Source organism: Zeugodacus cucurbitae, chromosome 5 (assembly GCF_028554725.1).
Source record: "Zeugodacus cucurbitae isolate PBARC_wt_2022May chromosome 5, idZeuCucr1.2, whole genome shotgun sequence".
Lineage (NCBI taxonomy): Eukaryota > Metazoa > Arthropoda > Insecta > Diptera > Tephritidae > Zeugodacus > Zeugodacus cucurbitae.
In genome coordinates, this window is record NC_071670.1 from 109,190 (window position 1) to 124,224 (window position 15,035).

The following is a 15,035-nucleotide window of genomic DNA, read 5'->3' on the forward strand; positions in this document are numbered from 1 at the left end:
AATACAAGTTCAACATAAAAGCCTTTCGAGAGCTTTTGATTTTGGTGAATAATGTATGCATTAACGAGGAAATGAAAATATATGTACTTTGGCCGACTTTTAAAATGTCTTCAATAGCCGTGATCGTCTAGTGGTTAGGACCCTACGTTGTGGCCGTAGTAACCCAGGTTCGAATCCTGGTCACGGCAATGTTGTAATAAACATTGTCACGGGAAGCACATATTTTTTACGAAACAGAGAAACTCAAATCAAAATAAAACTTAAATAACATTTTTATAAATACAATTATATATTTCATTAACTACTTAATATGTAAAAAATTTGTTTCGGTGTTTCTTGCATGCTTTTTCATAAGTGAAAGACAGCCTTTGAAAATAGTATAAAATTTGCGAAAGCCAAAATATGGGTAATTTTTTGAATGCGCTGTATTTGAAATAGAAAATATTAAATCTCTAAACTGCATAGGCTATATATAGATATACTTATTGCTATATTTTAATAACGTTATTCTTTTTTACACTTTTACTTTCAAAAAGGTAGGTATTACATACACTTTCCTTGGATCTGATTACACCATGCAATCAATAAATGTAGATTTATTTCTGTATTTCACCACCAAATGCGTAATGAAAGTTTTGTACATAGCAGATATCTGGATATAATGAAATATGGCATTTGCGAGATTTTAAAATAACATCCCAATAGCCGTGATCGTCTAGTGGTTAGGACCCTACGTTGTGGCCGTAGTAACCCAGGTTCGAATCCTGGTCACGGCAATGTTGCAAGAAACATTGTCACGGTGGGAATTTTCTATTTTTTATTTTATTTTTTTTTTTTTAATTATTATAATACAACTTTACCGCTTAAATTAGCATTTTAGATGAATTAAGCTAAATAAAGTTTAACTTTTATGTATGTAAATCGATAGTTCGAGTCCCCATATACTTAAAAAAAAAAATGTCCTCTTTTCATAAATATTTTAGCGCTTCGAAATATTATAACTTACTAACCGATATATGATTGTACTATAAATAAAGCGTCCAAATATGTAGTTTGAACTTCTCGCTCTTGACTCTAATATAGTTTGTTACATAATACATAAAAAAATGTAAATAAAAATAAAATATGTACTTACCCGACATATAAAAAAATCACTTTGATTTTATTTTAAGTCCAGCTGATGTCGTACATATGCATACACTAAAACTCATTTACCTTTTGTATGCTAATTTAAAAATGAATAAATCCTTTTGGGTCACATGTGTGCATCGCCTTTCATGCAGCTCTGAAAAAATACCATTCATCAATCACCACATACACAGTATACAGTTTTACCATATACATTATATGTATGCGCATAAATTTAAAGTTTAGAAGTGGATTTATGTAATATAATACAATATTTTATATTAGGGCAATATGCGATGGTGGTTAAACCGCCCTTACCATTGAAACACCAGTTTAAAATTTTCTCATACATTCTTAATTCACTCAATTACATTGTAACAAAAAATAACACAATCCACTTAAAATGTAATTGTTTGTATCAAATAAATACGTGCACATATACTAAATCAAATTAGACACGCCTTTGGCCTTGGTTTGGTGTGCTAAATATGTGTCTATTCCAAGTTCTTTGCATTAATTAAACAAACAAATAGACACTATAGTAAAATATAGAATAATTGATTAAGCAAATTGGAAGTCATTGCACTAAGCCATATTGCACATATTAATTCCAAATCGATTGCATTAAAAAATCTGTAATAATTCATACATATTTATTAGACACTATAACTAAATGCAACATAATTAAAGTACTTATACCATATGTAAAATATACTCATAAGAGAACAATTAAATAAAATGGCTATTTTCGATTTCGTTTTTATTTTACTAATGATAAGTATTGCTTTCTTTTACTATGTATAAAAGTATTTGTTGAAAGTCTGATCGATGTTCCAACTTAAAAATTATATTAATTATAATTGATGTCAATTCCTATTGAAAGACTGAATTCCACTAATTGCAGTGTGTTTATACATAATATATATGTATTTATGTAATATTAATAATATTATATATTTTTTGATTCGTGTAATTAATATAAACATTTCGAAAATATATATTTGATATGATTTTAGCTTTAAACAAAGTCAAATTGGGTACGCGAACATTTGACCGTCTCTAGTGTAAGGCGCAGCCATTTGCCTTGACAAGACGGAACAGCGGATGCACGCCACCGTGAAATTCTACCCGTCGCACCTTCACCACGACAATGCGTAATATCCCTGTATTTATAATTATTGTTGTAAACTACTGAGCGTCTAGACATCGATGAAGATGCAATCAAATTTGCTGCTCTGCGGGTGTTTCGCAATGTAGAGTTTTTCGCAGTTATGTCCATTTCGTCATTCCATATTGTCCATTTGTTGAATATTTTCCTTATATTACATCGTACTGATATCCGATCACCTTTAAAGGTATAAGTTTTTCTTATTTATTTTGTATATATTTTTTTACCTATAAATATAAGTAATATATGAGGAATCACCTTCCAAAAGTAAATTGTACGGTGGAATTTTATGGCACTCCTTCGCTGAATTAATTACTTCGAATTCTATACAATAACTGAAATATCAAAAATTTATTTGGTTATGAAACTTCATCCGTTGAAATTGGGTTCTGTAAAAATTAAATTATATATGTAAAAGCTTTGAATTTACCATCCAATTTATTTAAAGCGCCATCAGTTCAATCACTCAAACAAAACACTTTTTCACAATAAAAAACTTATTTAAACATAAAATGAAAAGGAAAACAAAAACATTACATCCATGTTCATCCACAATTTAACCGTGTCAATTAAATTTCATAGTTAAAGTTTTAAATTGTCCAACAATTTCTTTTCAAAAGCTTCATTAGTCCAACCACTCAATAACACTTATTTCACATGAAAGCACTTCTTTAAACGCAAAAGGTAAAGGAAAGAAAAAAATAACACATTCATTCACATCTTTGTAGAAACGGAAATCATTAAAATCCAATATATGTGCCCTGTTTACTAAAAAAAGAGTGTTATTACTGTTTGGTTTTCTTGGCTAAAGAAAATGCCACAATTTGCCAATTAATAAACATCTTCGAACGATTTGAGCGCGTGGTATAGTATTCAGTAAAATCTCGGACCGGCTTATGAACGGCATCAGATTAAGTTCACACAATGCATTTACGCAAATACGCTTGTAATTTGAGCTTTATGTAAATTCTTTTCCATTATAAACAAATATTAGTTGGATCGTTTATTCATTATTATAGTCCCATAAAATGCTTATATACTGGCAGAGAACGTACTCCAGAATTAGTATTTTTTCAGCTCTTTTGGTGCAATAATTCAATGTTGCAATTTCAAGCAACAGAAGTAATTTTCACACTTTAATTTAATTGTCACAAGTCTAAATACGATCTACATACTCGTACATACTTATACATATATTGAAAAAATATCAGATTTTACTTATGAACATATTTTTTTCGTGTATCGAAAAGCTCTCCGAATTCGAAAAAGATATATACATACATACATATGTATATCCAATTGAATCAAGAGTCCGCATTGCAAGAATAAATATACTGGCATTCGAACAACGAGTAAGAGTTAAGCTCGTTTTGAGCGATCAGTTGTGATTTGAGCGTAGCTCGGGAAAGAACATCAGAACAAAGATAGCGAGTGTGTGAGCTGAGATAAACCTCCGAGAATACGCGTACTCTGTTAAAATTATAAATATTGAATAATATAATAAAAGATATACAGTATGCACGTACTATATAAGTATTGTTGTCATTGTCGTTAAATATTAATATGCCTTTACATATGCATATGTATGAATGAACGAAAGTGAATATAAAAGCGATTTTATGAAAATGTTATTTGTTAAAAATGCCAGATAAACAAAAAAATAATACCGAATACTTCGAGTTTATAGCTTAATCAGTTTTAGAAGAAAGTCTGAAATGTATGTATAGTAATTAAAATTCAGAGCACAAAAAGTCGGCTATATTATGACAATGTGTGTAATAAGTATTTAATTAAAATTAAAAACTGGTTTAGCTTTAGAGTATACCCTTTGTACCAACTGAAAATATAGTATGAAATCGATCAAATTAATTTCACAGCAAGATTTGCTCTAAGGAAGAAATAAGTTTTGTTAACCGTATATATGCATACCCACAAAGAAAAACCTAAATAAATATGTATTTACTCTCAACCCGTATACGAATTAATGAAATTTAATTGATGACACAAAAAATTAATTGAATAAAAAATATACATACCGTCTCAAGTGGACTTGAAGAAAACAATTAACGCGCTGGTATCTACCGAAAATTTTAAGATTTCTGGCATAAAAACTAGCTTTGGGAATCTTCTTGAGAATGTGTTTGTGAATAAGGTCACACCTATAATGAATGAACTAAATCATGCATACAGTAAACGCTATGACGGTTTCTTGTGATAAAAATTAAATACTCTGAATAACCAAACTGGAGGGAGGAGTGGATCATCACTGCAAGTATACGTAATATTGTATATCATAACACAAGAGCAATTAATAATGAGTACTAATGTTGGTGTGCGGGCGCGACTACATACTATTTGTCGCATATCCTGCACATGTACAAACACATTTGACGGAATTTCATTGACATCAATAATGAATTCATTTCACTGGCTGTTAATAATCTTATTGTTGGTTAGTTGTGATATGTGCAAATCAAATGAATATCCAGTGACAAGCAAATCAGTAACTGCAATTGGCGGCACAAACAGTAACGAGAAAATAACGCATGATACTACAAATCTGTTCGATGCGCACGGGGAACAGAAAATAAGTTCTGCAACTGAATATGGCATAAGTCAAAAAGTAATAATCTTTGATACAACAAATATCAAAAATGTTACAATTATAAATGTAACAGACGAGTGTATGGAACACTGCAACCTGGAGGTAAGTGCATGCTAAAATCAAGTAGAAAAAACATAGTCAGCAATAGCTGAGAATGACTAATTTGCAAATGTATGTGCAATTAGTCTCTAAATGAATTATAACTACTTACTGTATATAAACAAACTTAGTTTCTTTCTATAATTATAATGAACTCATACATACATATATACATATATAATAAACTATGTGCATCTTAAAGCCTGCCAAGAGAATTATTTTAATACACGGTTGAATCAATAGCTTTAATAATTACCGGTACCCTAAACCATAACATTAATTTTTAGTGGGTATTTTCCAATATATATAAATTTCTTTTATTAGCATTAAATAAAGACTCGTAAGATAAATTGTCACTTCTACAGTGACTTATAATTAGCTGACATTTTTTGTATATATACATATAAATATATAAACTAAATATTTACTTTAATTAACAGCTAATTAGTAGTTTCTAAAGTAAGCTCAACCAATTGTATATGCCGCGTCGTTTACTGTCTGCTCACGTGTTTGCCTTCGTCTTTAAGACAGTGAGGTTTTTGTACATGTGAAGCTTATGTCTTTTTCGTCAATTAAAACAGAATCCGCATAGAAATCTAAGCTCTTACAGATGTATATATGTACGTATGTATGTATCTACTCACGTACATATATGTATGTATATTGTGCCGCTTACTACAGTTTGGCACGGTTTCTACGAGGACAGCTTGCTTGTGCTAGAAATGTGGAGCACATCTTTATTGGACAGTCGTTAAATAATATGAATTATGTGAACGAACGCTAACATTTAATAGCTGTTATATCGTGTAATACACATGTATGCACACATTCCTTTTAAAACAATGGCCAAGTGATTAGGCATCATTTTACAAATGTACATGTATATGTATATCTCAGCAAAATTAATCGCAACAGTATTTGTGGTCAACGACGAGGGAGGATTACAATAAGTTAGGTTAGGTGAATAAGAATTTCTGTTGGTTAATTTCATTTAACTAAAGTTCATTTTTCCATTACAAATCCATAAGTACAAATAACAACATTGTGCAGCCTGTGAGCATTCTTAGATACTTCCACTTAATAACCTCTCTTAATAATCTCTATTGTGACTTTCCCATAAATAAATTTATGGTTAGGTTAGGTTACGTTGGTCTGGTAGGCCTGCAGACCACGCATAGACCAGTTATGGTCCTTTGCGATACCAGAATGGAGTGCCTTCACATGTTTGCTGAGTAGTAGTCATCGTTTAGGATGCCTGCGCCTGACGTGAATTTTAATAGTTTCTGAGGCTTTACTAACGATATCTCCTCTAACTAGCTTTGCTTATAACCTTTGCAGTTTTACACCCCGGTAGATCCTTCCAGCTAGATTTGAGTTTTCTTGCCATGCACCTGTCTATTTCGTCGTACAGAATGTTCATGGGTTTACCGATGTCGATCAGTAAATTTAACTTAATACAAAAAAACATTCAACTGCTAGCGAAGAATAATATTACGATATGTACGTGTGTAAGCATAAGATATTATATTTATTTTGAGTATTGTTATTGTTTGGTAAATAAACAATATGGCAGTATGCATTAAATGATTTTTTTAAACACAAACGAAACCAGTTATTTTATTTTCTTAAAGGCAGATAATTATTTCAATGAATACGGATTGGATTGTGTTGCAAAATACGGGAGCCCCGTATGCTTCAAAAAACGAGTAAGTATAGATAAAAGTTTCTAAAACCTACAAAAATTGTGTATATATTTTTTATTAGTCCAAAAATACTATCCAATATTTGTCTTCAAAATATACTATCATGCTTTCAAATTGTCAGATAAATGCAGTGCAACATCAAAACCACATAATTATATGTATAAACATTGAATTGAGGGCAATATTAGACTATTTTCCAGCAATTAGGGAATGATTTTATATGCGTAGGTATACTGATTTATTTTTTCACCTTATATCAATTATTATTTTGCAACTAAATGTGTTACGGATATAGTGCCACAAATCCACATTCCCTCCTTTCTTCCTCCTCCTTGACCCATCAAAAATGGTGATCTCACCTGTAGGCGATTGTTTGTACTCCTGTATATACATACATAAGTATTACGTGTATTTAAAATAAAAAGGGATGAACTGTTTCTTACAGTGCATAAAAGGATGTGAACAATGGATTGAAGCATTACAAAACTCTGAGCCTTGCCAGGAAATATGTGTAAGTGTATATGTATAATATATGTATATGGCCTTCAACTTCGAATGTAATATTTATCAGGCTTCGGATATTAATTCCCACAATTACCTTTTTACTTCATATTAGGTTTCAACGCAACTACATAGCCTTGATTTGCCATGCACATTTGCTTGTGAGATGGGTCAAAGGCGATACTGGGACCACCTAAAGGAAATGGTAGAAGCAAAAATAAACCGTGAAATTCCTTATATAAAAATGACAAATAACACAGATGATTTTACTTTGATTTGGGATATTTTGTTGCCTGATTTCTTTTTCACGAGCGACCAGTTTAGCATATACATACAATACCAATATGATAAAGAAAACATTTCCGAGCCGCAAACTTGGAAAAACGTTGCAAATTTTGATTGCAACAGACACTTCGTGTGCGAAATACTCAATGATCTGATTCCTTTTACCGTTTATAGGGTAAGCATAAACTTAAACGTTTTACAAATTATATTGAAACTTCTTCTACTTCAGTTTCGTTTCAAATTGAAATTTGGAAAAAATACAAATCAAATTTTATATTCGCCTCCAGCTAAGCCATTTAAAACCAAAGCCAAAGGTGTTCCGCTTTCGAAACCACTTTTGAAACAAGCAATTGGTTTAGATCACAATCATATCAGTATCATTTGGGAACCTGGTATTTTTACTTGTGGGCCTTTAAAAGGTTATATATTAACTTTGGAGAACACAAATTCATCACAAAAGCAGGTATTTAAAAATAAATTTACGAATAGTTAATTATAAAACTCATACTCTCATTGCAAATAGATATTGCAGCACGACAAACAAAGTTTTGTTTTTTCTCATTTGCTACCAGCTACGAAATACTCTATAAAGCTATCCATGCTAAATTCAGAGGGAGAAGGTAGTTTTGTTGAAACATTTGTTCAAACAAAAGCTGCGCCTCTATATGGAAATTCTGAGAACATTGATCTAGTGCTTTTAGCTGGAGAATATAGTATTAGAGTTAAAAGTTTAGAATCATTACCAGACTCTAAACTGGTTTTCGAAAGTGAATATCTCATAACAGATTACGCGCTTTACTCATCTTTTGGGGAGTACATTGTCTATATTATAGATTCTTCGGGAAATATTATAAAGTATGTATATAATTTTTTAAATAGGCAATTAATTGCTTACTTCATATTCAAAACCATTCTATTTATAGAGTTCCATGGAATGATGAAAAACAAAGTGGAGCAATTCCCACTTTAGACAAATTTACTGAATTTAAACCGATGAAAATTAGCGTAGATTGGTTAAATAAAATGCTTTTCATAGCGGTCCAGGTAAGTTTATTGCAAATAGCTATCTTAATAAATATTCGATGAACATTTCTACCACATTTCAGATGTCTATTGCTGAGTGGGCGATTATTTCTACGAATTTAGATGGGCACTTTAATAATTTTTTAACCAGAAATATAACAAAGCCAATCGATCACATAGAAGTAGATCCCATTAATGGTTGGTTATTTTGGACCAATAACGGCAGCCTTCTTCGAACAAATCTCGCTAATAATTACTCAGAAATTATAATTAAGAAGAATGTTGCTACATTTTCTAACAATTATCAAAGCAATTTAATAATATTTTATAACACAAGTGATCACGAATTATATGAAAGCACTTTTGATGGAGAATATATTCAGAAACTTCCTTCCATATTACCCACTAGCATGCCCCAAATTCAAAGTTTTTGGTACAATGGAATTCATCTACTGAGTACAAATGGTACACATCTATTGAGGAAGAACTACAATGCAAATGAATACGATATATCGATTGTGAAAGAGTTGGAATGGTGTTGGAGTGTTTCGCCACTGGCACGAAAGGGACAAACAAGTTTTATACAAACACAACCAATCCTAGAGAAAAGCCCGGAAAACTTGACCGCTTTTGTCACTTCTAATATAGCGAAAATTGTTTGGAATGAACCGAAGCTAACTGAATACCAGACGGAATATGCCTGGCGCAAGTGGGATTATGAGCTTGAAATTATGGACTTAGCAAGTAATAGCGCTTTTAATATACGCAATATAAAGACAAATTATTTCAATGTGCAAAAATTACAACCGAACAATGTGTATAAGTTCCGTGTACGTACAGTTCTTGGTGGTAAAATGGGCTTGTGGTCTAAAGCATTGTTGACACGTACTTGGCCCTTTGGGGAGTATACATTTTTAGCGGCAAACCTTAATGGTATATATGAAATTAATGAAACCGGTGAGCATGTAGAGCAGGTCGGTCAAATGGAAAACGTAAAAGATTTTGTGCAGTTGAATGCAACAGTATACTACATTACCGAGGACAATCGCTTGCAATGTGCGAACATCATAAATCCTGAGATGAATTGCTCATTTACAGCCTCAAATGCGATTAGCTTGTCATATGAGTGGCGAGGTGGAAAAATGTATTGGGTAGATTCACTGAGATATTGTGTGAAGAGAGCGAACTTAGATGGAAGCCAGCAAGAGATGCTGCCCATATTCGGTGCTCAGTATATTGAAGTAGATTCGTATAACGGCCAAATTTACTACTCAACAAGAACGAGATTAGTGAGACGATTTTTAGGTGACACGCTTGACACAGATGAATATGAATATTACCATACCAGCGCATACGAAGATATAATAAGTGGCTTTGCCTTGGATTTCATAGCGAAACGGCTGTTTTGGATTGTTCGGAAAGACGATGGTAACGTTCAGCTATTCCGCATTAGCACTGACATGTTTGCAGATGATTTGCAATACAACATATTAGAAAATGATATTCAAATGGGCTCCTTAAGCTTTATACATGAAATTGATAGTCTTATTTGGTTGCCAACAAATTCAAATGCAATTAATTTCGCAAGAGAAGACAATTTAACCAATGAAATGCAAATTCAACTTATTCAGCTAATAAAAATATATTGCATTCATTTGAAGTCAAATTATATTCCTTCAAATGATTTGTCAGTTGTTCCTAAAGCAGTTGATTTCAAAAGTATTCGCATTAACCAAGATTATACCAATGAATGGATTATCAGATGGCACCCAGTTAATACTTCGGAAAATTATGCAATATTCTACAACATTATTTTACAATTTAATAATTCTAATTACCAAAGAGATGTAATTTATAAGACTAATGAATCGTACATAAGAATAGATAAAACACTTACAATAGAGACAGATTTTAATATTTCTATAACACCATTCACATACTGGAGCTTTGGTCCAACCGCGATTACACCACTTTTTGTTCCAAGTACTAGTATATCCCCTCCAAAGGGAATGCGAATTTTTATTCTGCATTTCAATGACCCACTTGAGACTAATAGCAATATTACTGCAATAATTCGTTGGGAATCTCCGGAAAATGTACAATCCATTTCCAAAATAGGATACAAAATATATTGCTGGCTTGGAGAGAAGCTGCATGCCGCCAAAATATATAATTCGAGTAACGAAGGATTCTTTGAAACATCAATAGACGGTCTGCACATAGGAGAGTCTTATGTATTTCAAGTGCAATCTTTTATATTGGGAATTGATAAACAAGGGCAGAATAGTACACTTCTACTTGATATTAAACCAGAACTTCAATCAATACCCATCTTTCTATATGCTACAAGTGAATTTATTGCAGAATACGATCTGGATTTGAATATGAAGAAAGTATTAATACGAACCAGCAGTCAAGTGGAGCATTTGGCAGTTATGTCAAGCGAAAGACGCATATTGTGGGTAAATGAAAATGTTGAGCTAATTTCGTTTACACCTGGTTTAAAACCAATGAAATTAGCTAGAATGCGAGCTGAAGTGCTGTCTTTGACTGTCGACTGGATACAACGGATTGTATACTGGGCTGAATTGGATACAGATGATAAATACACTGTTTCCATATATCAAATAGATTTGTGTCAGTTTGAAGGAAAAGTAATGACACCGAATAAATTAATTACTCTCGACAGAGGAAAGAATGTGAGAGACCTCATGATAATGCCTTTTTTGAATATTCTTCTTTGGCTTGAACGGGATACGGAAACAAATATTACTACTCTTGTTGGTCGAATTTTGAGTAATTCCACTTTCATAGATTTTGATACCACATCCGTTCACAAAATGTTTGTGTCGTCACCTGTGTCAGTTAGCCTTGTAGATAAGAGTGGAAGTATTTGCATTTACGATATTTTAAAGCGTCAATGTAGTCATCATATTCATTCAGATCTGAGAAACCCAGAGGAAATAATTAACATAGACAGAGATGGCAATCATATATATATGCTGGAAAAGGAAAAAGTATATTCTTATAATGTCCAAAAACAAAATTTTGAATATCAAGTAAACATTGAAAACATAAAACATGTTAAAGCATATAACTATCAACATTTTCCAGACAGCAGGTGCCTTTTGCCGGATTATGAGGTGTTATTAAAAAATAAGCAATTGTTAAACCCAAAAATAATTGATGTGGGTGAAAACTATTTGACAATGACTTTTCCAAACCTGTATGAATCTGAAAACTGTAAAGTAAAAGTACCTGGAATAAAAAACACTTTGTGGATTACCGATAATGACAAAATGTCGCGTAGTCAAACAACATTAGAAAACAGTCTAAATGTAACCAATATTATGCCATTTACCAATTACACAATACAATTGTCTATATCATCTTATTATCAAAGGAAACTCAAAATAGATGAATGGTATTCTGATGTTATGACCGTACTCACAGATGTAGGTACACCTTCTATACCTCTAAATTTTACGGCACATGCTTTAAATCCCACACAAATTTATATAATGTGGAATCCTCCGGAACGACCTAATTGTGAGAAAGTATGGTATGTACTACATTGGCAAGATACGATCTTTGGTGAAGAGGCATACAAACAGGTTAATAGTCTAAATTATTTAGTTACGAATTTAGAATCTTCTCGAGAATATAAACTTTGGTTAAAAATTTTTTCAACCGATGCCAAATTCAACACCACACCTTCCGTCATAGTAAAGACATTTGAAACTCCTTCTCGAATTTGGCTAGTGAAAAGATCTGCTCACAACTTGACTTTAAGTTGGGTTACCTCGGATAACGTTTCTAGGTCGGTTCTAGCTTGCCAAGAAGTAAATGGCAACAATGAGTTCAGTATAGATATTACAGAAGATTCTTCTTCAATACTTGTGCCCAATTTAGACCCAAAAACGAAATATCAATTTTTCCTTGAAATATTCTATGGAAATCTTGTAGATCCTTATATATGGCCAGAAGTACCTAATGAATACTTCATTTATGAAACCCTGGGTGCATCTCCTGGGCGGCCAGGTCAACCGCAGATCGAACATACCATAAGTGATGTGTTTAGAATATTTTGGGACGCAGCTCCAAGTAATGGGGAATTAATAATAGAATATTCTCTGGAGGCGTTACAAGCTCGTAAAACCAAACGCATAAGAAGAAGCCAAGTCACAAACATAAACTATACAAATAATTCAGTAGACAGTTTCAATCAAATGCTTTGGGCCGAAGAACCTAGTCCAATTGAAGATAAATGGATACTTGCATGTAGTACAACCGAATTGAGTTGCATTATACGAGAAATTTATATACAGAGGCTTTTGATGTTCCGAGTGCGGGCAAGAAACGAATTATATGGTTGGGGTCCATATAGCTTGGATAGTGAACGAATTTCAGAACCTTTTGTTTCACCAGAAAAAAGGGATTCACTGGTATTGGCTATCATAACTCCGGCAGCTATTGTTTCCACATTTGTGCTCATTTTGATCCTGTTACGCACATGTAAGTTAACAGTTCTAATTATTTAAACTAATTTAATTTTATTAACTTTTACATATTTAGTACAAGTTAGACGACAAAAAGCAAAAAAATTGCTTGAAAAAAGCCGTCCAAGCATATGGAGCAATATGTCTACGCTGCAGCACCAGCAACTTATGTCATCACGTAATAGAGCATTTTCTACCACAAGCCATTCGACATTATACACTGGTGGTCCTCTGAGTGATGCCGATATCGCCCTTTTGCCTCACATTAGTTGGAGTCAAATAACAATATTACATTTTTTGGGAAGTGGGGCATTTGGTGAAGTGTATGAAGGATTAATAAACTATGAAAATAGTGATCAACAAGAAAAAGTTGCTATTAAAGTAAGATTCAAATAGAATATATGAGTAAGTAAGTAAAATTAAAATAAGATTGTTGTATATTTTGTAATCCAGAGCCTACGAAAAGGTGCTAGCGAATTTGCTGAACTTCTGCAGGAAGCTCAATTAATGAGCAACTTCAAACACGAAAATATTGTCCAACTTATTGGAGTTTGCTTTGACACTGAGTCTATATCTATAATAATGGAGCATATGGAAGGTGGAGACTTACTGACTTATCTACGCAACTCAAGGCCGAACTCTAAGGTATATATGAATTTTAACTCCATCAAACTGAAATTACAATATACACAAACTATATTTACAGAGGCCTGTGGCTTCACTGAAACTCTTAGACTTAACTTCGATGTGTATTGACGTATGTAAAGGTTGTAGTTATTTAGAAGATATGCATTTTGTACACCGCGACCTCGCTTGCCGTAACTGCTTGGTATCTTCCAAAGATCCAAGTAAACGTATGGTGAAAATTGGCGATTTTGGATTAGCTCGTGACATATATAAAAGTGACTATTATCGTAAAGAAGGCGAAGGACTTTTGCCAGTTCGATGGATGTCTCCAGAAAGTTTAATCGATGGCATTTTCACAACACATTCTGATGTGTGGGCTTTTGCTGTGCTATGTTGGGAGATATTTACTTTAGGCCAACAGCCTTATGCTGCGAGAAATAACTATGAAGTCCTAAATTATGTAAAGGACGGTGGAAGACTAGAGAAACCTGATAATTGTCCCGAAGAACTGTAAGATTAAACATAACAAATGGGTACAACTATTCTACAAATTCGGTTCTTTATTGAAATATTCACAGGTTTACTTTATTGTTACAATGTTGGTGTAAACAGCCGGAAGATCGACCATCGTTTGGAACATGTGTTATAGAACTATTTAAAATTAAAACGGAGTTACGACGAATTAATTTGGGCTTTACAAATGATAGCTCTGATAACTCTTTATACGCTAATCGTGAAGAAAGCTGTTCGTCTACATTGCCAATGAGCACGGTTCCAAAAGGAAAGTCTTTGAATATTCCATCTGAATCAGTATATTTCGGAAAATTCTTAAATGACAATGTAAACCTGTCAACGCAGTTGGAAACATTTTATCAAGACGTTGATATAGAAACGATATCTGATGATTCTCAATTAATCGAAACAGAAATAGAAGCAATCAATTCTGGTATGACTTCTCAAATGAATGAAGGCATATCAAGATTATGAAAAGCCGTCCAAAAGATGCCATTTAATGAATATAAGTATTTACGATTGAAAATCGATTTATCCTATTATCAATAAAGAACTGACGAAAACTTATATATGCGTGGTTTATATACCGCATAATTTTTAAATTTAATACCAGCTTTATTCTGATTTGCTATTCTTTGCAAATGCAAAGTTATCGATTTGGAAATATTTATTTGCCGTCTCCAAATGGTTAATGAAATAATAATAACAGAAATATGTGCATAATCGAAGATTTGGCAGTGCCTCCCGAAAAGCAAACAATGTTAATCAACGTTATTAAAATAATAAGTTATATACAATTAACAATTAAAATTCCATTTATATTAAACTACTTTTGAGGTATTTAAAAATAATATGATTAAGGGTTAAATATCTGATCAAAATAA

The 15,035-nt window shown here is 32.5% G+C and overlaps 2 protein-coding genes and 3 non-coding genes across 18 annotated transcripts in view; 3 read left to right on the forward strand and 2 right to left on the reverse strand.

The window, feature by feature from the left end:
* Positions 1-15,035, reverse strand: part of LOC105212736 (sodium channel protein para) — a 134,106-nt gene that overhangs the window by 84,410 nt on the left and 34,661 nt on the right. The window lies entirely within an intron of this gene.
* Positions 117-188, forward strand: Trnah-gug (transfer RNA histidin (anticodon GUG)). Its single transcript has one exon. It is a non-coding gene; the product is annotated as a tRNA-His (tRNA).
* On the forward strand, positions 705-776 carry Trnah-gug (transfer RNA histidin (anticodon GUG)). The gene has a single exon. It is a non-coding gene; the product is annotated as a tRNA-His (tRNA).
* LOC105212735 (uncharacterized) lies at positions 2,412-2,867 on the reverse strand. Its single transcript, XR_008471587.1, has 3 exons — positions 2,727-2,867; positions 2,555-2,631; positions 2,412-2,475 (listed from the first exon to the last, which is right to left on the reverse strand). It is a non-coding gene; the product is annotated as an uncharacterized LOC105212735 (transcript).
* LOC105212734 (protein sevenless) lies at positions 3,696-15,035 on the forward strand. Its single transcript, XM_054232464.1, has 12 exons — positions 3,696-5,003; positions 6,632-6,706; positions 7,149-7,214; positions 7,320-7,664; positions 7,719-7,952; positions 8,013-8,344; positions 8,413-8,533; positions 8,596-13,027; positions 13,088-13,392; positions 13,465-13,656; positions 13,718-14,148; positions 14,217-15,035. Exons 1-12 carry the CDS (start codon positions 4,611-4,613, stop codon positions 14,623-14,625), a joined length of 7,335 nt encoding a protein of 2,444 aa, XP_054088439.1. The 5' UTR covers positions 3,696-4,610; the 3' UTR covers positions 14,626-15,035.

Excerpts from the sequence above, each read along its gene's own strand:
- LOC105212734 (XM_054232464.1), top strand. The coding sequence starts at position 4,611 with ATGAGTACTAATGTTGGTGTGCGGGCGCGACTACATACTATTTGTCGC. Across the intron at positions 8,345-8,412 it reads TCTTCGGGAAATATTATAAA|AGTTCCATGGAATGATGAAA; the intron begins GTATGTATATAA and ends TTCTATTTATAG. Across the intron at positions 13,028-13,087 it reads TTTGATCCTGTTACGCACAT|TACAAGTTAGACGACAAAAA; the intron begins GTAAGTTAACAG and ends TTACATATTTAG.